Source organism: Enhydra lutris, unplaced genomic scaffold, assembly GCF_002288905.1.
Source record: "Enhydra lutris kenyoni isolate GAN:26980312 unplaced genomic scaffold, ASM228890v2 scaffoldscaffold20, whole genome shotgun sequence".
Taxonomy (NCBI): domain Eukaryota; kingdom Metazoa; phylum Chordata; class Mammalia; order Carnivora; family Mustelidae; genus Enhydra; species Enhydra lutris.
The window spans coordinates 32,241,191-32,267,366 of record NW_019154104.1 but is presented as its reverse complement, the minus strand read 5'-3'; the positions used below and the strand labels follow the sequence as shown (position 1 = coordinate 32,267,366).

At 48.1% G+C, this 26,176-nt stretch overlaps 1 protein-coding gene and 1 pseudogene across 1 annotated transcript in view; both read left to right on the top strand.

Annotated features, from left to right (window-relative positions):
• Positions 1-26,176, top strand: part of LOC111148549 (protein phosphatase 1 regulatory subunit 13B) — a 57,521-nt gene that overhangs the window by 10,051 nt on the left and 21,294 nt on the right. Inside the window, 2 exon segments of the mRNA XM_022505190.1 lie at positions 439-558; positions 5,761-5,837. Coding sequence (XP_022360898.1) covers positions 439-558; positions 5,761-5,837 — 197 coding nt within the window.
• LOC111148718 lies at positions 18,321-20,098 on the top strand (annotated as a pseudogene).

Below are 26,176 nucleotides of genomic sequence, written 5' to 3'. Positions count from 1 at the left end.
GGGTAATTTTTGGTCTCTGCGGGTGCTGGCCACACTCACGACACTGGTGCTTAAGCTGCCAGCAGGTGCCCAGTCCATCCTGCGTGGGTCTGACCGCCACATGCAACCCTTTAATGAATGGCGAGGCTGAACCACTGTGTTAATGTGTTTCTTTGAAGAGTGGGAGGCACAGTGCCTCCTGATAAATAAATATTATAGAGGCCATTTTTCTGTTAATGTTGCAAAATCGCTTTTATGTACACTTCCTGTGCTTACGTGTTACCTAAATTATTTCCCAGGAACTCATACTCCTGCTTTCACTTCATTAAAGTTAAAATTTAATGCTTACAATATCTTTGAGTTCTAATGCATGTGTATACACTTATTCAAATCTGTATTTTTTACTTGTGGTTGGAGACATTTTGTTTCTGGAATAAGTAAAATGTGTTTTTTTTCTAGAGCGTCCCATACCCTTTGATCACATGATGTATGAACATCTTCAGAAGTGGGGGCCTCGCAGGGAAGAAGTGAAGTTTTTCCTTCGACATGAGGATTCCCCCACCGAGAGCAGTGAGCAAGGTAGATAAGTGCTTTCCCCATTTGTTAATTCCTGCCATAGTTCATTTAAATAAAATAGGAATAAATGTTAAAATAAATTACATCTTTGTTTTCCCTTCACTCACAAGTGGTGGGAGGGAGAGTTGGCGCCCCACGTTTCTGTGACCTTGGCTACGGCGTCCGCAGCTGCTCCACACGGGCCACCCCGGCCTCACTTCGTTCCCTGGGCTGCAGGCTGGTCAGGTGATAGACTCAGACACGTGAGGAGGCCTCCTGTTTAAAGACATTGTTTTATTGCTTTTAACAAATATTGGATAGATTAAATATCGAGATTTTAAGAATAAATAAAACCATGAAAGGATTAGAAAAATTCGGAGAAATGCTTTTTAAAAAAAATTCTTGGAGTGAACAAGACCTTTCTAAGTATAACACTAAGCTATAGAAGACTAGAAAACCAAATTATTGAGAAAAGAAGACCCCCCCCCAAAAAAGAAAACCTGTGTGGCAATAACTACCCTAAGCAAAGTCAAAAGACAAAGTATAACCTGGGAAACAGCATTTATAGCTCGTAGTGCAAGGGCTAACTACATTTATATATGAGTTCCTAAAAATTGGTAAGGAAAATCAGTTTTTTTTAAAAACAGAAAAGCAAATACACTCGGCCCTAGGTTGTGTGAAAGGATGTTCAGCCTTACTCCTCGTGAAAGAAATGTAGGGAAAACAGTGAATCTGTTTCGCCCGTTTCGCTGGCGAGCACGAGCGCATTGACTAACGCGGTGCTGGTGGGGAGGTCCGCGATGCTGCCGTAGTGCCAGGTGGCAGCTGCTGCGGAGAGGCAGGTTAGCGACCTCTGTTAAACTCCCCAAAGAACCAAACCTTTTACCTAGCAGTCTCACTTCTGAGAACTTACCCTAAAGCTACGCCTGCACACGTGCAAAACGAGGCCGACGTAACGTTGCTCGCGGAGCACGGCCGCTCTCGGAGCACGGCCAGCAGGGGTGGCCTGATGCCCGCCGTGGGCATCAGGTTAAAGAGGAGGTGGTGCGTGCGTGCGGTAGGCTGCCGCTCAGCCCGAAGTAAGGAAGCAGCTCTGTGCCCTGACCCGCACCATCTCCTGAGCAGCTAAGGTAGTAAGCACAGCGCAAAACCTCGTGCCCGTGGTGCCGCCTTCTGTGTGACGGAGACAGAAGCCTAATTCTGTGCGCCTGTATTGGCTCGTATGTGGGTAAAATGTCTTTGGAAGCGTTGTAAGAAACTGGTCGCATTGCTAGCTTCAGGGGAAGGCTGTGGGGGAGGGAGGGCAAATAGTTAATTGTATACTTGTTTGTTCCTTTGGAATTTTAAACCATGGGAATATGCTACCTATTTTTGAATTAGAATTTAAACAAAATAAGAGAATCTTTTTGTAAAAGCCTGTATATACATTGTGCGTTAAGAGACCTTTAACTTGTTATTTAACTGTGATTGTGGCTTACTTCTGGTATTTAAAAAAATAAACAGGGACATCCTTTTGTAAAAGGGTTCCTTTATTGCAAATTATCCCCTTTTATTTATATTTTATCATAAAGGACATTTTGCTCCTAGGATGAGCTACAAGCTACTTTAAAACCATCTTTCCATAGTGGCAAATATTGTCCCGGTGCTGTTTTTGACAGCGTCTCATTACTTCTGGCTCTTCCCCATCTGTCCGCAGTCTTCTGGAGTCAGGAGGCCCCAGGTCCAGCTCTTTATCTCTCTGTACCTGAGACAGGAGCCCAGCCCCTCAGGACAAAAGCCCCCCGGGAAGGAGGGAGAGATGAGCTGACAGCTGCGTGCTATTCTAGCGCCAAGAATGTATTTTAGCTCTCTGCCTGAGCTCTCCAAATACTTTACCCCTCCTGTACCTAGCTGTATTTTTTTTTTTTTTAAGATTTATGTATTTTGGGCGCCTGGGTGGCTCAGTGGTTTAAGCCTCTGCCTTCGGCTCAGGTCATGATCCCAGGGTCCTGGGATCGAGCCTCACATCGGGCTCTCTGCTTGGCAGGGAGCCTGCCTCCTCCTCCTCTCTCTCTCTGCCTGCCTCTCTGCCTACTTGTGATCTGTCTGTCAAAATAAATAAAAATCTTTAAAAAAAAAAAGATTTATGTATTTATTTGACAGAGAGAGAGCACAAGCAGGGGGAGTGGCAGGCAAAGGGAGAAGCAGGCTTCCCACCGAGCAGGGAGCCCCATGCGGAGCTCGATCCCAGGACCCTGGGATCATGTCCGAAGCTGAAGGCAGACGGTTAACTGACTGAGCCAGCCAGGTGCCCCGTACTTAGCTATACTTAAATTAAAAGTTTTATATTTTACTTTTACTGATACAATATGTGTGCATAACTGTTAATGTCCTGGGTGGTGGGCTGGGAGGAAGGTCTTATTCTCACTTTATAATGTTTGAAAGCGTTAGGGTTACTTAAAGAGAACTGTTCAGAGTCCTAAGGAAGGTGACAGTGCTGACCTTCCAGTTCGGCTGCGGCCTCCCCGCGCAATGCGGCTCCGCCTTGGGTGCTGACGCCGCGGCCCGGCAGATCCTGCGAGGAGGGGCTGCTGGGCTGCGCGGTGCCGAGAGGACCACTGTCAGCACAGAGCTGCGTGTTTGCAAAAGGCAGACTGGGGACCTTGAGGGGTCGAGCAGGATGTGGAGGGAGCGTGCAGGATACCAGGCTGAAGGAAGCTCCCAGGAAGGAGACTGTTAGGGACCGTCCGTCAAGGACTGAAGAACCAAATTCATCACAGCTTGCACTGATTTGTAGAACCTTCCAGTAAAGTCCCTGCCTCCCTGCTTGACCCTCCTCAGCCTGGCTTAGATGGCATTTGTAATAGGACCCTACCATCTCTTCAACCTCCTCGTCCCTTCTTTTCCCGTTCAGTCACGTCCCTTCTCGCACCTTCATGTTCTGTGGGCCCCGACTCACAAGAGACCCCCACAGTGCTCTCCCCTCTGCCGGGTTTCCTCTGCCTGTGCTTATGCACACTGCGCCTGTCTCTCAGAGCCCGAGGAGTAAGAGGGTGGGTCCTTCGGGGGGCGCCTGGGTGGCTCAGTCAGTTGGGTGTCCGGCTCTTGTTTTCCAGTCAGGTCATGATCCCCTGGGCCATGGGATCGAGCCCTGCGTCAGGCTCCACTCTCCGTGGAGAGTCTGCTTAAAAGATTCCCTCCGTCTGTCTCTCCCCACTGCCCCAACCACCCCACTGTCTCAAGTAAGTAAATCTTTTTTTTTAAGGGTGCTTTGTTCCCTCTTTTGTTCGCTGAGCTTCTCCGGTTTACAGCTAGAGTTGAGGATCCAAGAACATGATTCCTCTGTGCTTCCCACAGAGCTAAGTGGAAGGCAGTTGTCACCGACTGATAGTATTTGAAGGGGATGACGTTGGAGTGTTTATTGTGTAGAACTGTAGGACACATCCCGAGAAGGGAAGGAGCCCCCTCACCAGAGTGATGAGAATTCTGTATTTGGAAGCTAGAGGAGAGCATAGAGGACGTTCACTTCGGTCACCTTCTACACTTCAGGGAGCAAGCTTGGAGTGTAAAGTGCCTCGGTGAGGGCCACGGCCAGAGCATAAAGCAGGACCCAGGAGCCGGCGCGCTGGAGGCGGGGGCGAGGCTGCCTTCTTGGTGTGCGTCATGGGCAAGTGACTTCCCAGCCCTCCGCCCCCGTGTCCTCCTCCGCGCGCTGCGTGGGGTCGTGACTGCAGCTGGTGAGGTGCTCTGGTGAAGTTCAGTGGGGCTGATGCCCCAGAAGCACTCGCCAAATGTCATCCCTTCCTGTTCGCTGTGTGCTGGCTCCAAACCGTAAGGCCGTCCTTACCGTGGAGATGGAGCGGCACTTGGTAAAACTTGATGTTGGATGTTTCGTAGTACTCTAACTTCTTGGTAGCTTGTTGTTGGGAAGGGGAAGACATTCTAGAATATTAAATTAACCTGAATACCTTATTCCTTAAAAATACCAAGAATAACTAAGAATTTAATTTACCTTGTGAACTGACAGATGCCATACTCTAAGGGAAGCCTGTGGCTGTGTGTGTGTGTGTGTGTGTGTGTGTGTGAGAGAGAGAGAGAGAGAGAGAGAGAGAATGAATCCTGCTACTAGGAAACTGGACTCTGTGAAGAGGCTGTCATGGCTGTAGGACTGTGCTCGGCCTCCTGCCATGCCCCTCACGTCTGTTTAACTCCTTTTGAATTTTCTCTCCCTTTTTTCCGACATTCTGTTCTTGTCCGTCATCTTTCCCCATCAGAGGTACTGTGTATTTGTTTACGCACTGCGCATCTTTGCTGTGTACATAAAAAGAATAAGATATTTTCTGTTCCCTAAGGACCAGTCTTTGCCCCTTGGGGACAGTACCACTGGCTTTGAGAATGTGTGCTTTAAGGTGAAGCAAGCCATGCTTCCATGATAGCATTTTTCGTCAAATGTTTCAGAGTAATAGGAAAGAGAAGAAAAAGTGTTTTCCTGTGTTTTATTTTGTCTTTTTAACATGAAGTTCATGTGCCTTTGAAGGCAGGGATTTCAGGTAGTAAGGCAGGCTATGAGGTGTGATCATTCTCAAATCACATTAGGTAACTGCTGTAGAGCTGAGTGGGCCGGGGCGGGCGCTGCATACATCAAAGGCTTCGGCTGCTGTGACGTCAGAGTCACCAGGTGCACATAAAGTGTGCAGCACACTTCATTTTGTTTAAAAAATACGACAGGGCATATAACTTCTACAGTTTAAGTCTGAAGCCTTTTTTGGGCAGTATTTTAATTTTTATGGAGCAGGGGAGAATTCTTAAGACTGCCTGATTTGGGTTGATGCCCCATGTCAGTTGTGAGCCTGCCAGTGAAGACCAGTTCTGCGCACCGATGTTTTTACTGCTGGATTTTAAGTTCTGTTTTAGTCCCTGCTATAATAAAAAAGTCTTCTCAAAATGTTTAATAAAAACTAGTTGTGGTAAAATACACGTGATATAAAACTTGCCATCTTGACCATTTTTAAGTGTTAGAAATCTTTTGATATAAGTCAATTTCAAGATTCTGAAACAGAAGAAGAAATTTCATTTAAACAACTTTATAAAAATTAACTATAAAGCATTTTTTTCAACTGTATCAAGGGTTGAGTTGTTCATCTTGGTATATTGTACTTGTGTTGCATAAATAATTAAATAAGTGAAGAGATGGGAGGGTGTCCTCTTACTGGCCTTTTAGTAAGTCTGGCCCTTTCATTTCTCTAGGCGGCCGTCAGACCCAAGAGCAGAGAACTCAGAGGAATGTAATAAATGTACCTGCAGAGAAACGCACAGAAAATGGCGTAAGTACTAGCGAATCAAGGTGAAATTTTGGAATTGCTTTTTATAGGTACTAATGAGTTTGGGTTATAATTTATTTTTGAAGTCTTATTTTGGGGGTAGATTGGCATTTCTGTTGAGTATTTCACAAGTTTCTGTGAAGTTCCACAGGCCACTGAGTGGTTCTGGCGGTCTGCGGTCTGGCCCACATCCTGGCTGGTCTCTGGTCCCCGGCCTAGCCCCGGCCTCGGCACCCTCCGCAGCCTGTGGCCTCAGCCTGTCCCCGCGAAGCAGCTGCTCACCTTGTGCTTGGTGCTCTTGCCTGTGGCCCGGCCCCCAGAAGCCGGTGGTCTTGGTCTCTAGACTCAGAGATGAGCAGGCAGGCTCACCCCGTGTCTTGTGTGGATCTCTTCATCCTTCTGTCGGGTCTTGAAAGACAAAATGGCTGGGGATGAAAGTCTTCATAGTTGCCTCCTGCAGAGAGGACTTGCTCTGTCAGCTGGTGTAGCTCTGGAGAACAGGCCTGATGTGGAGGGGAAGGGAGGAAGTGAGTCTAGTAGAGGAGCTCTTTTTAAGAAGTGGCGTGTGTGTGTGTGTGTGTGTGTGTGTGTGTGTGTGTGTATGTGTCCGAGAAAAGAACGAGCACGAATGAAGGAATGAACGAGGAGCAAATGAGAGAAATTTTCAACATGGTCTTTCCTGGAAATTTTAGGAATAATTTTTCCAAATAATTTTTAGGCTAGAGAATTAGTTTCTTTTCTTTTTTTTCTTATTTTTCTTTTAAAGATTTCATTTATTTGAGGGAGAGAGAGTGTGAGAGAGAGAGCACGAGAAGGGGAAGGGTCAGAAGGAGAAGCAGGCTTCCCGCCGAGCAGGGAGCCCAATGCGGGAATTGATCCCGGGACTCCAGGATCATGATCTGAACCAAAGGCAGTTGCTTAACCAACTGAGCCATAGAGGCACCCCGAGAATTAGTTTCTCTTTCCGGCTCTGCTGCTAAGCAGGTGTGTGACGTTGGGCAGGTTACTTCCTGGCACAGTCCGAGGCTGGAGCGTGCAGGACGTAGTCACATCTCCTCGCCAGCTAAACTTGACCAAGTGACTTTGCCTCTCTGCTTCCCAACTTAGTATTATTGAACTGTGAGTTTAGTTCTTTTATTGGCTACTGTTATGACTTTATTTATTTTTTTAAAGATTTTATTTATTTATTTGACAGAGATCACAAGTAGGCAGAGAGGCAGGCAGCGAGAGAGAGAGAGAGAGAGAGAGAGAGGAAAGCAGGCTCCCTGCTGAGCAGAGAGCCCAATGCGGGGCTCGATCCCAGGACCCTAGGATCATGACCCGAGCTGAAGGCAGAGGCTTTAACCCACTGAGCCACCGAGGTGCCCCTACTGTTATGACTTTAAATGTTAACCTTATATCTCTGTTTCTTTGTACTATCAACTTTAAACCGGATCTCCAGGCCTCTCTCCTTATAAGAGGAGGGTGTTAGCATCCGTCCCCTTTATCCACTTTCTCTTTCCCTCCTACCTTCCAGTTCTTTCAGTTGTACTTTTATGTTGTCAAGTTTAATAATATCTGTACTGTTATCTGACTAATTAAGCCTCCTGAAAACCATTTAGTAGGGTTTATAATTTTAGACTTTGCAGATATTATTCATCACATAGGCAAGTGGCGCACTAAGTTATACTTTCTTCTCTTTGGCTCCAATGTCATAGTCCTTGTGCCACTCAGAACTATTTGTGATGTCAAGATTGTGAATTCTCCTGGGACAGCTTGGTGGCTCAGTCAGTTGAGTGTCTGCCTTCAGCTCAGAGAGCCTCAAATCGGGCTCCCTGCTCAGCGGGAAGCCTGCTGCTTCCTCTCTTCCCCATGCTCTCTCTTGAGATCTCTCTCTCTCAAATAAATAAACAAAATCTTTAAAAAAAAAAGAAAAGAGGGGCACCCGGGTGGCTCAGTCAGTGAAGTGTCTGCCTTTGGCTCTGATCATGGTCTCAGGGTCCTGGGATGGAGCCCCACATCAGGCTCCCTGCTCAGCGGGGAGTGTGCTGCTCCCGCTGCTTGTGCGTTCTCTCTCTCTCTAACAAATAAATAAATAAAATGTTAAAAAAAGAAAAAAGATTATGAATTTTCGTTCCTTAGCCTCCAATTTCTAAAGACTGTTCCACAAATCCCCTTCACCTGCCTGCCTTCTGACATGCTTGTTCACACCAGATGTAGAGCCTCTGTGGGGTTCTGCCAGGCATATCTGCTTCAGAAAGTCTTAAGAAAAAAAAAGGCCCACACCCCACTGGCAAGACTTTTGATTCAGTGAGTCTGGGCAGGCCTGCAGAACTCCCCATATGCCCTCCTGTGTTGCCCTGCCAGGTTTGGGGACCTCCAGGTCACATGCACACACTGTCCTAAGCATTCAGAACTTATTTGCCCAACTGAATTTTGAAGATTCTTTTGAGTTCTAAGATTGCCCGTGACCTGAGGGGCTCTCGGGAAGGTGAAACAAGTATATTGTTACAGGACAGTGCTGTGTGCTGGGGGGTGGGGGGTACAGGGAAGGGGTTCAGGAGGAAAGGATGCCAGTCATAAAGTGAGTTCTTTTAAAAAAAAAAAGATTTTATTTATTTATTGGATAGAAAATATGCAAGAGAGAGCATGAACAGGGAGGGGCAGAAAGAGAGGGAGAAGCAGACCGAGGGAGCCCGACGCAGGGCTCAGTCCCAGGACCCTGAGATCATGACCGAGCCAAAGGCAGACGCCTCCTCAGCTGAGCCGCCCCCTCAGCTGAGCCACCCACGCGCTCCCCCGTAAAGTGAGTGCTGATGTTTAAATGTGAGGCGTCTGTGATCTTTCCCTGATGAAGTTATTTCTTAACACGGAGATAATGCTTATATCTCAAGATCAACAAAGCTGAAATCTGAAACCAAAGTTAAAAGTGTGCCTATAGCCTTTATGTGAGTTTTTAATTAGAGGAGGGCAGAGAGCTGTCAGGAGGTATAACTTTGCCCTGGAAGCATCACATCAAAGACGCTGCTGTATTTTATGGTGCACACATCTGCCTGTTAAGCCCAGTAATACAGTATGTTCGTAAAGTTCTTAATGTCTACAAGGCACTTTTACGTGCATTTTTAAAGTTCATAAGATACTAAAAACATCTTTCTAGGGGCGCCTGGGTGGCTCATTGGGTTGGGCCTCTGCCTTTGGCTCAGGTCATGGTCTCAGGGTCCTGGGATCGAGCCCCGCATGGGGGTCTCTGCTCAGCAGGGAGCCTGCTTCCCTCTCTCTCTCTGCCTGCCTCTCTGCCTACTTGTGATCTCTCTCTGTCAAATAAATAAATAAAATCTTTAAAAAAAAAATCTTTCTCCAACACTGTTTATATACCCTAGATAATGGCACTGAACCTGGTTTGTGTGCCCCAGCAGCAAGGACTGGATCAAGCTGCCGCTGAGGGAGGAGGGCGTGTGCGGGTTGGAAGAGGACAGGAAGCTGAGCTGGTGTGATTCATGCCCATTAGCAGCTGCTGGGGCAAGAAGTTCAGGAAGTCCTGCTCTACGAAAGTTGCAGGTCAACAAGTCAGGTTTTCTAAGAAATAAACGCCCAGCCACTGGCTGAACTTTTGGTGCAGTGAGCCTGGGGTGGGCGTGCAGAACTCCCAAATGCCCGTGTTGCCCTGCCAAGTTTGGGGGCCTCTGGGTCACATGCACACACTGTCCTAAGCATTCAGAACGTACTTGTCCAGTAGAATTCTGGGAATCTGGTTTGACTATATGCTACCCAAAAGCAAATGGATTTCTCTTAGTATATTAGTTGCGGCACGGGTCCTCAGGACCACCCCTAGTTTCAGCAGTTTTATTTATTTGGGTTTTTTTTAAAGATTTTATGTATTTATTTGACAGAGATCACAAGTAGGCAGAGAGGCAGGCAGAGAGAGAGAGAAGGAAGCAGGCTCCCCGCTTAGCAGACAGCCTGATGTGGGGCTCGATCCCAGGACCCTGAGATCATGACCTGAACTGAAGGCAGACGCTTAACACCTGAGCCCCCCAGGCACCCCTAGTTTCAGTGATTTGCCAGGAGGACTCATAGGACTCAGGAGCTGGTTGTACTCACAGCTCTGCTCGACCACAGTGACGGGCTACGGGGCGAGCTCAGTGAAGCGCAAAGGCGTTTGGGGTGAAGTCTGAGGACCCCAGGCACCAGCTTCCAAGAGGCCTTCCCCAGTGGAGTCATACAGGACGTGCTCAGTCTGCCACAACCGGCTATGACAACAGGTGTGACTTGCTGTCGGCCAGTGCAGCTCAGTGGAGCCCCAAGTGTACAAGTTCAGGTTCAGCAAGCTTCTCTCATCACTTCTGGGAATGGTGGGAACCCTCCCAAAATCTGAGTTCCCAGAGGACAGCCCAGGGCTTCCCTTCAAACCGTCTGTAAGGAGAGTGGTGTCAGGTTTGCCATGTAAACGCTTCTGCACGGCACCATTTTCCTTAGGTGTCCTGGAAGTGCTTTTCCTGTTTTCTCGGCCAGCCACACTAAACAATGAGTCAGTTCCTGCTTTATTCCTGCTTGTGTGGTGAACTGCCAAGGCCAGTTAATCCGGCCCCTCTGCTTTCTTCTAAGAGCTTTATAGCTGTAGCTCTCAACGTTTGGGGCTATGATCCATTGTGAGTTGATTTTTGGTTTTGGTATGAAGCAGGGATCCAGATTTATTCTCTTGCCTGTTAATATCTAGTTATCCCTGCAGCATTCGGTGAAAAGACTATTCCTTGGGCGCCTGGGTGGCTCAGTGGGTTAAAGCCTCTGCCTTTGGCTCAGGTCATGATCTCAGGGTCCTGGGATCGAGCCCCGCATCCGGCTCTCTGCTCAGCAGGAAGCCTGCTTCCTCCTCTCTCTCTGACTGCCTCTGCCTACTTGTGATCTCTGTCTGTCAAATAAATAAAATCTTAAAAAAAATAAAATTATTAAAAGAAAAGACTATTCCTTCTCCATTGAATTGTCTTGGTACCTTTGTCAAAGCAATTGGCCATAACTCTGAGAGTTTATTTCTTTTTTTTTTTTTTTTTTTAAGATTTTTATTTATTTATTTGACAGGGAGAGAGAGAGATCACAAGTAGGCAGAGAGGCAGGCAGAGAGAGATGGGGAAGCAGGCTCCCCACAGAGCAGAGAGCCCGATGTGGGGCTCGATCATGACCCGAGCTGAAGGCAGAGGCCTAACCCACTGAGCCACTCAGGCGCCCCTGTGACAGTTTATTTCTTGAAGCATTTCTTACTAAAATGGGGACTTGGTCATGCTGTTTAACATATGGTGCCTGCCCTCAGCTGTACCTCCTGTCTCCAGATCAGGTGAAGTTTCGAGTGTCTGGAGAATAAATATGTAGAATTCTGCTGCTTCTAGAATCAGAAGGTATTGCCAGTTCTCAAGACAAATATTCTGTGATGTGCCAGGGCTCGTCCAGTCGTAGCTCTTCTAGCTTGAGGTGGTCACAGGCCCACTCGAGTGCCTTTCCTATTCGTTTTCTTTTCAGCTCCAAACATTTTTGTGGTCTCCTCTCCTGCTAGTTCATTTCTATGATTTTCTATTATTCGATGTCAAAATGCCTTTACTGTAGTTTAGTGGTTTGGGGTTTAATGAAATTAGGATTTTTTTTTAAAGATTTTATTTATTTATTTGACAGAGATCACAAGTAGGCAGAGAGGCAGGCAGAGAGAGAGGGGAAGCAGGCTCCCTGCTGAGCAGAGAGCTAGATTCAGGGCTCGATCCCAGGACCCTGAGATCATGACCTGAGCCGAAGGCAGAGGCTTTAACCCACTGAGCCACACAGGCGCCCCTGAAATTAGGATTAAATAATCCTCCACTATAAGAAAAAAGGAGATGTGGATTTCTTTAATTTCCCCTGTGGGATTTGTTGAATTTACCGATTCTGAGGATCAGCATTTATCAGCATGTCTGGAAAAAATCTCTGCAATTATCTGTACAGGTATTTCTTTTTCTACATTCTTTTTATTTTTGCCTTCTGGAGTGCTTATTAGACATATGCTGTATCTTTCATTTTATTCTCCTTGTCTCTTAATTTCTTTTTTATGTTTTTACTTTCTTTATCTCTTTGTACTCTGTTTTGCATGGTTTCTTATATCTTTCGGTTAATAAATTCTGTCATTAGCTCTGTTTATTTGGCTATTTAGTAATATAATGTGTTTTTTAAATATTATTTGTTATGAAAAGACAAGACACAGTCTGGGAGAAAATACTTGGAAATCCTGTATCTGACAAAGGACTTATACTCAGAATATACAAAGAAGTCTTAAAACTCAAGAAAATAAGCAGGCTGATTTTTATTTTATTTTTATTTTTATTTTTTTTAAAGATTTTATTTATTTATTTGACAGAGAGAGATCACAAGTAGACAAAGAGGCAGGCAGAGAGAGAGAGAGGGAAGCAGGCTCCCTGCTGAGCAGAGAGCCCGATGTGGGGCTCGATCCCAGGACCCTGGGATCATGACCTGAGCCGAAGGCAGCGGCCTAACCCACTGAGCCACCCAGGTGCCCCAGCAGGCTGATTTTTAAAAGAAACAGGCAAAAGATTTGAATAGATGCTTCACTGGAGAGAATGTATATATGCTAAGTAAGCACGTGGAAACGTGTTCAGCATCATTAATATTTAGGGAAATACAAGTTAAAACCACCATGAGATACCACTTAATACCTATTAGAATGTCTAAATTTTTTTTTAAAGATTTTATTTACTTATTTGACAGAGAAACAGCGAGAGAGGGAACACAAGCAGGGGGAGCGGGAGAGGGAGAAGCAGGCTTCCTGCCGAGCAGAGAGCCTGATTACGGGCTGGATCCTGGGACCTTGGGATCATGACCTGAGCCGAAGGCAGACGCTTAACAACTGAGCCACCCAGCCTAACAAGTGTTGGTGAGGATGTGGAGAGCCCAGAATTCTCAAATACTGCTGTTGAGAATATAACATGGTACAATCTGGTAAAAAAAAACAAACAAACAACAACAAAAAAAAACAACTGGTAAACAGTGTAACAAATTTCTTTAAAACTTGAATATGAATTGGGGCGCCTGAGTTGGTCTTGATTTCAGCTCAGGTCATGATCTGAGGGTCCTGGGATAGAGCCCTGCGTCAGTCTCCATGCTAGGCATGGAGCTGCTTAGGATTCGTGCTCTCCTCTCCCTCTGCCCCTCCCACTGCTCTGCTCACTCTTTGACTAAAATAAATAAATGAATGAATGAATGAATAAATATTTTTTAAAAACTTGAACATGAATCTATTATGTAGTCCAGCAATTCTATTCCAAAGTAATTACACAAGCAAAAAGAAAGCAGACAGCCATACAGACATGTACATGGTTGTTCAGAGCAGTTTGGTTTGTGGTAGCCAAAATCTGGAAACAACCTTAATGTCTAGTAACAGGTAAATGGATGAAAAGCATTACATATCCATGTAATGAATTATTACCGAGCAGTGACAAGGTGCAGGCCACTGATACACACGGCAACATGGATGGGTCTCAAAATCATTATGCTGGAAGGTAAAAGCCAGACCACGGAGTACATACTGCTTGATTCCCTCTGTATAAAACTCTAGGAAACGTAGGGGCGCCTGGGTGGCTCAGTCGGTTAAGTGTCCGACTTGATTTGGGCTCAGGTCATGATCTCAGGGTTGTGACATCAAGTCCCTTACCAGGCTGGAGCCTGCTTAAGATTGTCTCTCCCTCCCCCTCTGCCCTTATCACCCCCCTTCCCTTAAAAAAGAAAAAAAATCCTCTAGGAAATGTAAACTGACTAGTAGTAGCAGAAGGTAGACCAGCAGTTGCCTGTGTACCTGGGAGCCAGGCACAAGGAGGTGATAGGGCCGCAGAGGCACAGACCTACAGGACGCAAGCCAGCCGCAGCGTTCCCTTGTGACCCAGAACTTCGGGTACCCCCCCGGGACTTCCTTACCATTGTGGCAGCCCAGTGGTGCTTTCAAAAGTAGGTGTTTGTTTTTTATCTTGCCTCATAGGTGTTATGATCAGGAGGATAGTTCCGTGTGTCTTGGGGGCTGTACTGTGGGAAACAGCAGTTCCCATGGTGTTTTGCTTCCTACTTTCCTCCTGGTCTTTCCAGCCCTTATCGTTCTTAGCCACTTGCTTTGGGTATAAACATGGGTCAAACCAAACTTTGACTTTATATGGGTGAATTTTATTTATTTATTCAAACAGAAGAGAGGAAGTTTTTTTTTTTTTTTTTTAATTTTATTTGTCAAAGAAAGAGAGAGATCTCAAGTAGCCAGAGAGGCAGGCAGAGAGAGAGAGAAGCAGGCTCCCTGCTGAGCAAGGAGCCCAATGTGGGACTCAATCCGAGGACCCTGGGATCATGACCTAAGCTGAAGGCAGTGGCTTAACCCACTGAGCACCCAGGCATACCTATGGGTGAATTTTAATCATAAGAGTAATTCACTTTATCAGATAAAATAGCATATTATAGTATTATTACAGGGGTTGGGGAGTATTTTGGATACTAATTGACTCCGATTTGTGAGGCTTAATAATTGTTGGAATATGAAATGTTGCAGCTCCAGAATATAATGAAATGTTAGACTCAATTTTACTGAGTATTTTTTGTGCTACAAGTAAGACTCCATGTTTATAATCTATCTTGATATCATTATCAGGTGTTTTCTTTTGTTTGCTAAGTAAGCAGGTAAAAATGCTCTCCAAACCTGAACATTTACAACTGTGGTGAGATATGCAAAAAGAGAAATGACTAAAGGATCTAGACTATTATGTGGGGATAAATAGATCTTATCCTAATTATTTTGTCAGAGTTTCATTTTTGACATGTTTGTCATTTTTGGAGTGACGTCATACTGAGAATCCTCTCATACTTTAAAAAAATCAGTTATACCAACAAATAAAAATTAAAACAGAAAACATTAGTTAAAGTTTTAAACAAATATCTTTTAAATTATCAGAAAGGATCCTGGCTGATTGATCTAATTATTTTTTTACCATTTTAAAGATTTTATTTATTTATTTATTTGACAGAGAGAGAGAGATCACGAGTAGACAGAGAGGCAGGCAGAGAGAGGGAGGGAAGCAGGCTCCTTGCCAAGCAGAGAGCCCGATGCGGGACTCGATCCCAGGACCCTGAGATCAAGACCTGAGCCGAAGGCAGCGGCTTAACCCACTGAGCCACCCAGGCACCCCTATTTTTTTTACCATTTTAGTGTGATACAGAGAATGTGTGAAATATGCACAGGTTAAAGAATTACTAAAAAAACCCACATAGATAACTACTACCTAGGCTTAAAATTTCTTTCTTTATTCTTTTTAATACAATTCTATCCAATTTATTTTGGTTTTAGACCAAAGACATACAGGCAAATTGTTCGGTGGTGGCTGCTTGAAGACTGATTCACATTCCACAGTGAACGAAAGGGTGTTTTTAGAGATAGGTGGGTAAACAAATCACAGCACAGCATGAGAAGTGCAGGAAAAGTAGAAAAAGACACCGAAATAATCGGATTTGATCTGATTCACTTCCTGAGGTGGCTCTCAGGAGAGATTTCCGGGAGCTGGAGATCAGAGGCATCTGCTAGGACACGGGGAAGAACGTGAAGCGCTGTGGGCGGCAGAGAGTGGAAAACATGTTGGTAACAGTGGAGCGTACATGTGGGGATGAGGAGGGTGCCTGGGCGACTCAGTGGGTTGGGCCTCTGCCTTCTGCTGGGGTCATGATCTCAGGGTCTTGGGATCGAGCCCCGCATCGGGCTCTCTGCACAGCGGGGAGCCTGCTTCCTCCTCTCTCTCTGCCTGCCTCTCTGCCTACTTGTGATCTCTATCAAATAAATAAATAAAATCTTTAAAAAAAAAAAAAAGATGTGGGGACGAGGAAGGTGGGGGTGACGCTGAGCGGGGACTAGAGCTAACCTGTACTGGTCAGGGGAGGGGCCAGATCCTCACTGCACTGAGCCTGGACTTATTGCAGGGTAGTAAGCAAGGGAAAGGATGAGCTGCGTTTTAGAGAGAGCCTCTGGTGCTGGTGTGAGAGTTCTGTGCCCGGCATAGGGCTGGGAGTGAGACTGGAGATGGGGAGGTCTGTGCGGTCACTGTGGAATGTATACTTGACAGTAGACTCACAACTGGAGTCCCAGAGAGAGACTTACTTCCAAAGGAAATACCGGAAAAGAAGAATTTCAAGATCATGGAGACACAAGCTCAAAAGGCATACATCTATAATACAATTTAGAAGAAAGGAGGTTTTAATTCATTCTTTCTTGAAAAAAAAAATTTATTTGAGACAGGGCATGAGCAAGGAGAGGGAGAGGGCGCCTGCGCGGCTCAGTGGGTTAAGCCTCTGCCTTCAGCTCAGGTCATGATCTCAGGGTCCTAGGATCGAGCCCCACATCGGGCTCTCTGCTCAGCGGGGAGCCTACTTCCCCCTCTCTCTGCCTGCCTCTCTGCCTGCTTGTGATCTCTCTCTGTGTGTCAAATAAATAAAATCTTAAAAAAAAAAAAAAGAGGGGGAAGCAGACTCCCCACTGAGCAGGGAGCCTGACACAGGGCTCAGTCCCAGGACCCCGGGATCATGACCTGAGCCGAAGGCAGATGCTTAACAACTGAGCCACCCAGGCGCCCCTAAAAACAGCATTTTCATCCGATTCAGACTAATAATCAGCAGATGGCATCTGGCAGAACATTTGCCCTTTGAAACTCTAGACGACTGGTAGTCGGGGCAGTCCTCCGTGTGTGTGCCGCAGCCTGCTCTGAGAGCAGTGGGGGCCAGCGCATCCCATGTGAGGGGACAGCGCGTCCCGTGTGAGGGGACAGCATCCACTACTGGCCGCAGACCCGGGCTGAGCTGCTGGCACTGCTGCTCCTGCACCGCTGGGCTCGGGAGAGCCACTCAACCGGCTGCCGGAGCTCAGCTTTCTCCTCTGTGGGGCTGCGGAGCTCCCCCAGAGGCGCTGTGTGAGCGGTCAGTAAGATAGCCGCCAGCTCGGGTTAACGAGACGACGTGCGAGTGCGCGTTACGTGCAGTTGCATCTCTAGAATTCGGAACTCGTTAGGAAAGAGTTCTCTCACGTCTCTGGAAGTGATGTCAGATCCTGAGGGTCAGAACAATTGTAGGAGAGATTATCTGTAGAGGATCAGGAAAAGCTTCGGGAAGCAGATGGCTTTGCCACAGAGCCTGGAAGGACAGGTAGAGTTTAGGAAGGGCTTTGCAGCCAGAAGGAATAATGTGGGCAAAAATAGGAAGGTGGGAAGTGTCAGCTCTGGAATGGAGAGGAAAGCTGGATATGAGAGCGATCAGGAGCGCTGAGCATCGGCTTATGTTTTCAGCCACGTAGGCTGAAGTCACAGGTGAGGCCGAGGTTCCTGGGGGAAATGTTGTAGCCATTGATTGACAGTAAGACGTTGAGGGAGGAAGCCAGGGTCGGAGGGAAGGGGAGTTTGGTTTTAGACATGCGGGGGAGAAGTGCTGGCTTGGCCTGCAAATCAAAATGTGAATCTGACCTGGGGAATGGCGGCTCTGGGGCTCCTCTGAGAGAAAGCAGGGCTGGAGGGCTGGAGCCCTCCAAGGGTGCCTCTGCGGTCTCCGCATCAGCCAGTGCAGACAGGGGCAAGGAGGACAGACCGTTGAGCGCGAGCACGGCGTCTCATCACGACTTGAAAGCTTGGGGAGTTTTCTTGGCCCAAGTAATAGTACAATGACATTCTTGTCTATTATAGCCAAGGGTGAAGTTACTTAGTTGAGTATTAAAATCAGCATATCAGGATTAGGGTTGACATCTGAGGTGACCCAGTAGTCGGTAGGTGTTTAATTGCTGACAAAATCCGCTAGTCTTTTCTGTTGACTGACTGCCAAGGAATTTAGGTTAGTCCTTGAGGATGAAAGCAGAATTTATGGTTGAAACCTCTACGGATTGCATTGTTAGCTAGCTCTCTGAAACATACGCCCATAAACGTAAACATCCCCTCGCTCCGTAGGCGACAGTGCTGTTGGGAATAACAACCAAACTCCTGCCGGTAGCCAGTAACAGCATGAGAGACGTATAGAGTCTTCGTGAGACTTTACAGTAAATGGATGTGGCGGTTTTAAAAAATATGTCTGCAGATTCTTTAGAATGCCTCTCTTCGGGGTGTCTGGGCGGCTCCGTCGATAAGCGTCTGCCTTCGGCTCAGGTCTTGATCCCAGGGTCCTGGGATCAAGCCCCACATTGGGCTCCCTGCTCAAGCCCCGGGAGGCTGCTTCTCCCTCTCCCGTTCCCCCTGCTTGTGTTCGCCTCTCTTGCTGTCTCTCTCTGTCAAATAAATAAACAAAATCTTTTAAAAAATAAAATAAAATGCCTCTCTTCCAAAGATGGAGTCTAATTCCCCTCTTCTCACAGACATAATAATGACTTGCTCCTAACAGAATTTGGAGGAAGTGATACTATGTAACCTCTGAGGCTAATTCATTAAAGATAGCTTCCCGTGGCGCTCCCTCTTGGACTGTTTGCTTTGGGGGACATCAGCCACCATGTTGTGGGTGCCCTCAAGCAAGCAGCTCTGTGAAGAGGTCCGCTTGGTAGCCACGTGAGTATGCTATCTTGGAATCAGATTCTCCAACTCGTCAAGCCTAAAGCCCTAACATTCGACTCAACCTCATGAGAAATCTTTTTTTTTCTTTTTTTTTTCAAGATTTCATTTATTTATTTGACAGAGAGATACACAGTGAGAGAGGGAGCACAAGCAAGGGGAGAGGGAGAGGGAGAAGCAGGCTTCCTACTGAGCAAGCAGCCTGATGCGGGGCTCGATCCCAGGACCCTGGGATCATGACCTGAGCCAAAGGCAGACGCTTAATGACTGAACCACCCAGGCGCCCCGAGGGAGAGAATCTTAAGCAGGCTCTATGCCCAGCACAGAGCCTGATGCAGGGCTTGATCTTACAACCCAGAGATCATGACCCGAGCAGAAATCAAGAGTCGGATACTTAACCAAATGAGCCATCCAGGTGCCCCAGGCTCATGAGAAATCTTAAGCCAGAACTGCGCAGCCAAGCTGCTCCTTGGTCCTTTATCCACAGAAACTGTGAGCCATAATGAATATTGGTTGTGTTTTAAGCCCCTGAATTTAGACGTGATCTATTATCAGCAACAGAGAACTAATACATAGCCTTGGAATGAATAACGTGGGCTCTTGATTCCCAAATCGTTTTCACAAGTGTACAATGTATGAATTGAACAATGAAGACTTTCTTACATAAATAGTAAGCAACACATAGATACATTTGAAAACTAAAATGTCATGTAGTGAGAGTGTGTTGTACTTGCCAAAGGAGGTGAAGAAGGCTTCATGGCATGGGTGGCGGCGGCGGGGAGCGTGAAGGCGTCCCTCTATGGAATGGCTTCGAGATGTAAATTCTTCCTTTCACATCATTTTCTTCACCGGTTTTTCAACTTTGGGGGAGATTGCACTCAAACTGAGCTTAAAAATAAAGCTACAGGAGGGAGGGAGGGAGCCAGGAGTTCCTTGCTACGTGGGAAGACCGAAGACTAGATTGTAGGAAAAGCAAACAGAAACCGTGTTTCGAAGACCTGTCTTACAGGCGTTTCGTCAGTTTGTAAGACGTGCGTCTGAAATAGCAGCTTGGTTCTTGAAAGATCTCTGAACCGTGTGCAGCTGCTGGGGCGAGTGGGTCAGGACCCCGTCATGAGACAGGTGGAAGGGAAAACCCAGTCACAGTATTTTCTCTAGTGACAAATGAGACGTGGCGGTCCGGGGCGAGTGAAGCACACCAGTGGGTGATGTCAGAAGACAGCGCGGCGCAGATCAGCACCCGCCCGGCCTCGGAGATGCGGCGCGCCAGGATGTGAGGAAGGGCTCCCGGGTCTGTGTGCAAGGGAGAGTGGACCGCGCTGAACACACAGAAGTGACGCGAGGTGCCAAGCAACAGCATCCTAGCTGGTAACGTCGTGTTTCTGAGTGACCAGACCAGAGAAGGCCTAGAGTGGACGAGTCTCCTTTGGCCGTTGGTTGGTACAGTCTCATTTCCACATCCTGTATGGTCTTTCTAGTTCCTAAGGACAAGAATTGAAATATTATTTTATATTAAAAATTTAAGTTACAGTACAGGGAAGCATCATTAGGGTAGCACAAGCCAAACAAGAGAGCACTTCAAACCGACAGAGTTAACCCACGAGCTCAGTGGACCAGAGGGCAGAGGAGACGGCCACCCTTTGTCCCCTGGTACGTGCTCACAGCACAGCACTGGGGCTCGTCTGGGCAAGGCACGTCCTCTCCTCTGACGAGCGGCTGGATGGAGTAAATTGGCGGCCGTTTGCCTGAAATTGTCATGTCAAACTATCTCTCTTTAGAGGGCGTTTAGTGTGTTTTTTTGTTTGTTTTTGCGTTTAGTGTGCTTTTGAATGAAAATCATTTATACCAGAAAAATAAAATTCTGGCAAAAGCATAATTTTTCAGGAACTGCTGTGTGAAGAGTCATTAACAGAAGGGCCACCGTGCCGGGTGACTGCGTCCTTTTGTTTCCGTAAATAAAATCGCTGCCTCTGAGAAGTTCCTTGCACGTGTTAGAAAAAGACACCGGGCACCTGTTGACAGACTGCATTGCTGGTGCGTGGGAAGACACAGCGAGGTCTTCACGGCGTGACTGGCGTGGGGCGGGAGACGTGCATGTACCGCGTCGTTGTCCGCAGTGGTTTGTTTGTTTTTAATGCCTGAGTTATTGTATCACCAGTTTCAAAATTCTATTTATAACATTACCTGAAGAGATAAAAGAATACCTTTGATTAAAGCCGTGTTACCTGTTGACTTGTGGTCCAGAGATTTCAACTGTAATTCTCAAGTGAGGCATAGTCTTTCCGAATATCTAAGTTGTGACAGCCTGGGCATATGGTAGCTTCGGGAGCCGTGGCTTAGTACAAATGAGATATTAGCCTGGGAAATAAGCCCCTTTTCCTCATCTACCTTTTGTTTAAAGGTCTTGTTTATTCATGAGAGACAGATGGAGAAGGGGACGGCAGAGGGAGAAACTGACTCCCTCCAGAGCAGAGAGCCCGGTCATGATCAGGCAGACAGTTAACCCACTGAGCCACCCAGGCGCTCTCCTTATCTAACTTCTGACTAGTCTTATTTATTGTTAGCTTATTTATTGAAAATCTGGTCACAGATTTTCACAGGGGGCAGCTGGGTGGCTCAGTGGTTAAGCCTCTGCCTTCAGCTCGGGTCGTGATCTCAGGGTCCTGGGATCGAGTCCCACATCAGGCTCTCTGCTCTGCAGGGAGTCTGCTTCCTCCTCTCTCTCTGCCTGCCTCTCCGCCCACTTGTGATCTCTCTCTGTTAAATAAATATAATCTTAAAAAAAAAAATCTGGTCACAGTATGTTTGGTGTTGATCACTTTTTTGGACATTTTTTAAATTATGGACATTTTTATGCTTTTTAAAATCACTTATCTAGGGGCACCTGGGTGGCTCAGTGGGTTGGGCCTCTGACTTTGGCTCAGGTCATCGTCTCAGGGTCTTGGGATCGAGCCCTGCATCGGGCTCTCTGCTCAGCGGGGAGCCTGCTTCCCACTCTCTCTCTCTGCCTGCCTCTCTGCCTACTTGTGATCTCTCTCTGTCAAATAAATGAATAAAATCTTTAAAAAAAATAAAATCACTTATCTAGGGGTACCTGGGTGGCTCAGTCGGTTAAGCATCAGGCTCCTTGCTCACCGGGGAGTCTGCTTCTCCCTCTGCCCCTCCCCCTGCTTGTGCCCTTTCTCTCTCAAATAAATGAATAAAATCTTTCTAAAAGATAAAATTACTTACCCAAATGCCATTTATGGAACACTTTCTTTACCAAGAGGTTTTTTTTGTTTAAAAAGAGGATAGTTAGGGGCACCTGGGTGGCTCAGTGGGTTAAATCCTCTGCCTTCAGCTCAGGTCATGATCTCAGGGTCCTGGGATCGAGTCCCACATCGGGCTCTCTGCTCAGCGGGGAGCCTGCTTCCTCCTCTCTCTCTGCCTGCCTCTCTGCCAACTTGTGATCTCTGTCTGTCAAATAAATAAATAAAATCTTTAAAAAAAAAGGGGATAGTTAAAATGTAAACATTGACACCACCAAGTGTTGGGTAAAGATGTAGAGAACCTAGAACTTTCCTGTGTGCCTGTAGGGTTATAAAATGGCAGGCTTCACTTTGGAAAACAATGTGGCAGTTTCTCTAAGTCAAACACACCAGTACCACCCACCCCACCTGTTCTGCTTTTTTGACACTGGTTACCCAAGAGAAGCCAGAACACTTGTCCACATAGATACCGGCACATGAATACTCCACAGCTTTATGCATCCCAGTCCAAAAGCAGAAACAACCCACAGGTCCATTAACAGGTGAATGGACTGACAGAGTGTGGTCTCTCCAGACAGCAGGATCCTACTGTAAAAAGTAAAAAGGAACAAATTACTGATGCGTGTAGCAACGTGGGCGATACCAGAAGCATTGTGGGGGTGAGAGAAGCCGGCCCACGCAGCACACTGCACAGTCCGTTTGTGCGGAATTCTCCGGCGAACAGACGAGGCTGTCAGGACACAACGACAGGCCCCACGTCTGTGCTTGCGGGGGCGCGGGGTGGGGTTGGTGGTGTGAGGAGTGCAGGGGACGGGCCGGGGACAAAGCTCATCCAGCGGTGTACCTCACGCGGGTGCGTTTTATTGCCTGTGAGCTGCACCTCAGTAAAGCTGATAAAGTGAACATGGGGGCGCCTGCACGGCTCAGTTAAGCATCCAACTCTTGATTTTGGTTCAGGTCATGATCTCAGGGTCTTGATTTGAGCCCTGTCGGCCTCTGCGCTGGGCATGGAATGTGTTCCAGATTCTCTCTCTCCCTCTCCCCTGCCCCCCATAATAATAATAAGTAAAAGTAAACATTGGTTTCACTGTGTATTTGTTAAACTAGTTAGTCATTTCATTTTGTTTACCTCTCAGTATGGATATTTTGGGTTTTTTTTTTTAAGCCCAACTTTGTGACAGAAAATACAGTATGGGTATTTTTGAAGTTTTGTGTATGAAATGGACTAGAATATGCTTATCAATTTTTAAAGTTGCTAATATCTTAAATTTAAGACCATAAAAAATGAAACATTTTTATTTATTTTTGCTTTTTTTCTTTTTTAAGATTATTTATTTGAGGGGCGCCTGCCTGGCTCAGTCGTTAAGCATCTGCTTTTGGCCCAGCTCATGATCCCAGCGTCCTGGGATCGGCCCCCCGTCAGGCTTCCTGCTCCGTAGGAGTCTGCTTCTCCCTCTCCCGCTCCCCCTGCTTGTGTTCCCTCCCTCGCTGTGTCTCTGTCTGTCAAATTTTTTAAAAAGTCTTTATTAAAAAAAGATTATTTATTTGAGACAGGATGAGCAGGAGGAAGGGCTGAGGGCCAGGGAGAGGGACTCCCCACTGAGCTCCGACCGGGGCTCAATCCCAGGACCCCGAGATCATGACCTGAGCTGAAGGCAGACGCGTGGCCGCCCAGGTGCCCCTGTTTGGTTACTGGGAGTGTTGTGAAGTAACACCTTTACTGGAAATTTCCGTGAAGTCAGGAATGATGTACAGAGGGCTTAGCCGCCGCTTGGGTTCGCTGTTTTGGGAAGGGAGGTTTTGGGAGAACCCTTTCGTCCGCAGCCCCGCGGTTCCCGCGACGACTCGGCCAGTCGCCGAGGGGGGAGCTCCGGCGGGCGGGCTCGGCCGCTCCGGTCAGGGTCCGCGCGCGGGGACGGGCGCGAAGCTGTCGCGGCGCGCGTGTGAGTATAAGGGGGACTGGGCTCGGGTTCTGGCGCCGCAGGTCGATCTGAGGAGCGACCTGATGGCTTGCGTTGCGAGCTCGTTTCTCCGTCCGTCAGACTCCCCGCGGGCAGCGAGAAGCCGCGCTCCACTTGCTTCTGGCGTGAGCCTCCGCGGCCGGGACGGCGTCCGGCGTGGCGAGGGCCGCGCCTTGTCCCGGCCGGTGGGGCACGTGCGCCGCGCCCGGACGACGCCAGCTCCCGGGAGCCCGTCGCACGGCCCTGCCGCGGCTCGCGGGAAAGCGGGATGCGCCGGGCGAGGCGGGGGCGCCGGCCGGCTCAGTGCGGGCGCCGGGCTCCGGCTCTCGGGGCTGGGCCGCGCCGGCTGCACAGCCTCGCGGGGCCCTGAGGGCGGGAGCGGCCGGCGTGTAAATCCGGTCAGCAGACCGTGGTCGGCGTCGGCGCTGGGCCCGGGGCCGGTGACTGGGCGCCGGGTGCGCTGGACCCGCAGCGGGCCGGGCCGGGAGGCTGTCGAGTCCCTCATCAGGGAGAGGAGCCCTGGGAGAAGCCTTCCGTCAGGTACTTACGCGTGGGGGCGCTGGGGTGGCTCGGCGGGCCGGGCCTCTGCCTTAGCCCGGGTCATGGCCCCGGGGTCCTGGATCGAGCCCCGCGTCGGGCTCTCAGGGCCCGCAGCAGGGGTCTGCATCGCCCCGCCCGCGCCTGCTGCTCCGCTTACTTGTGATCTGTCAGGTAAATGAATGAATACTCTTTTGAAAAATATTTTGTGTAAACGCGCTGTAAGAGCAGTAAGTCTCTCGATCTATCGTTTTGTGAGTAGATTGTGGAAGTTTGCGGACAGAAGCCGACAGCACCGGAGAAGCGGCCGTGGGGGCGGGGCGTCAGGCCTCCGGGTTTCTCGGCTCTCGTGGGGGCGGGGCCCGGGGGTCGTCAGACTGGGAGGTGGGGGCCACGGGTGCGGCGGCGATGGCGGCGCGGGGGAACGTGGGCGCTCTCCCCGGAGTGCGGAGCTGCCGCGCAGTGCTGCGGACGGGCCTGCGGACGGGCCTGCGGACGGACGGGCGCCGGCGCGGGCTGCGGCTGCCCGGGGCGTCCTCTGCGCCGCGTTGGTCGGGCCGGCGGCGCTGCCCCCAGGGGGCGCGCGCCCGCTTCTGCCGCTCGCGGAGGCGGCCGGTCCTCTGCCGCCTGGTGCGGGACTCCCGAGGTGACTGCCGGACGGACTCCGTGAGCGCAGGGAGCGCGATCTGACCTCGTATTCCGTGCGGCGAAGAGCAAGCGGCGGGGAATTCGGCCCGCGGTTTGAAGCCCGAGTGCGTCCGCCGGATCGACACTCGCCAGGAGGCCCGAGTTGGCCGCGAGCGAATCCACCGTGATCAGCCCCTGATGAAAGGATTGAATTTGCACTGAGGTTTTCGTTTTCTTAAATAGCTGAAATGGAGCTTCTTTTTGTTTAATATTCACATTGGGCAGTTAAGGGAATATATGCTAACAGGTTACATGTTGCGTCTTTGTTGACACACAAGTTGACCGTGGCTGGTGGTTTTCTCGCCCATTGGAAAGACAGGGAAGTCGCACAGGCTGGTGCTGGCTGTGGCAGCGCGTGTGCGGGAAGAGCGGAGCCATCCGGAGACCGGCCCCTGGAGGACATGCGGATTTGCGAAGCCGTCCTTATTTTTTATGTTGTTACTGGAATTAAACTGAAATATAAAAAAGTTACACAGGGATGTTCACTTTGAAAGGATTCATTAAGCTGTACAGTATATAGTTTTCTGTATGTAAGATCTATTCAATACAATATTTTTAAATTACAGTGTATAGGGACGCCTGGGTGGCTCAGAGGGTTAAGCCTCTGCCTTGGGCTCAAGTCATGGTCTCAGGGTCCTGGGATGGAGCCCCAGGTCCTGCTCTCTGCTCCGCGGGGAGCCTGCTTCCTCCTCTCTCTCTCCGCCTGCCTCTCTGCCTACTCGTGATCTCTCTCTGTCAAATAAATAAATAAAATCTCTTAAAAGAATTACAGTGTATATTAGCATATATGGAAGATATTCCTGAATTATTACAGCCGTTTAGTGTTGCCATAAACAACACAACATGAGCATTTGAATGTCTCCTTGTGATCTTTTCATTGTTACTATAAGCCACTGGCATAGGGAGGAGAGCCCAAAGACTGTTTGTTTGAGTTGTAAAATTAAGAAATTAATGTAAATTGAAAGAGTTGGTGAATGGACATAGCTTTTGTTTTGTCAGAAATACTTCTAACAAGTAAAAGTTCTGGAGGTTTCTAAAAATATCTTCTGTTATGGTGATTAGAAAATGTAGTAGGTGGAAATTAGCAACCCATTATTAGAGTTAAAACAAAGTTCAGGCATTTTGATGGTTCTGCCTGGCGTTGGGTGTGGTTTTTTTTTTTTTTTTTTTTTTTGGTAGAATAAACAAATTTCTTGTCAAATGGAACTCTCTGTATTTGGCAGTTTGCAGTGTCTGGCCTTGAAAAGGGGCGGGGGGGTTCCAGTGGAGATTGTTGAACAAATGCTGATTGCATTTTTCAAGAACGTGCTTGAACATCTGAAGATATGGGGACGCCTGGAGTCAGCAGAACGGGGGTCACCAAA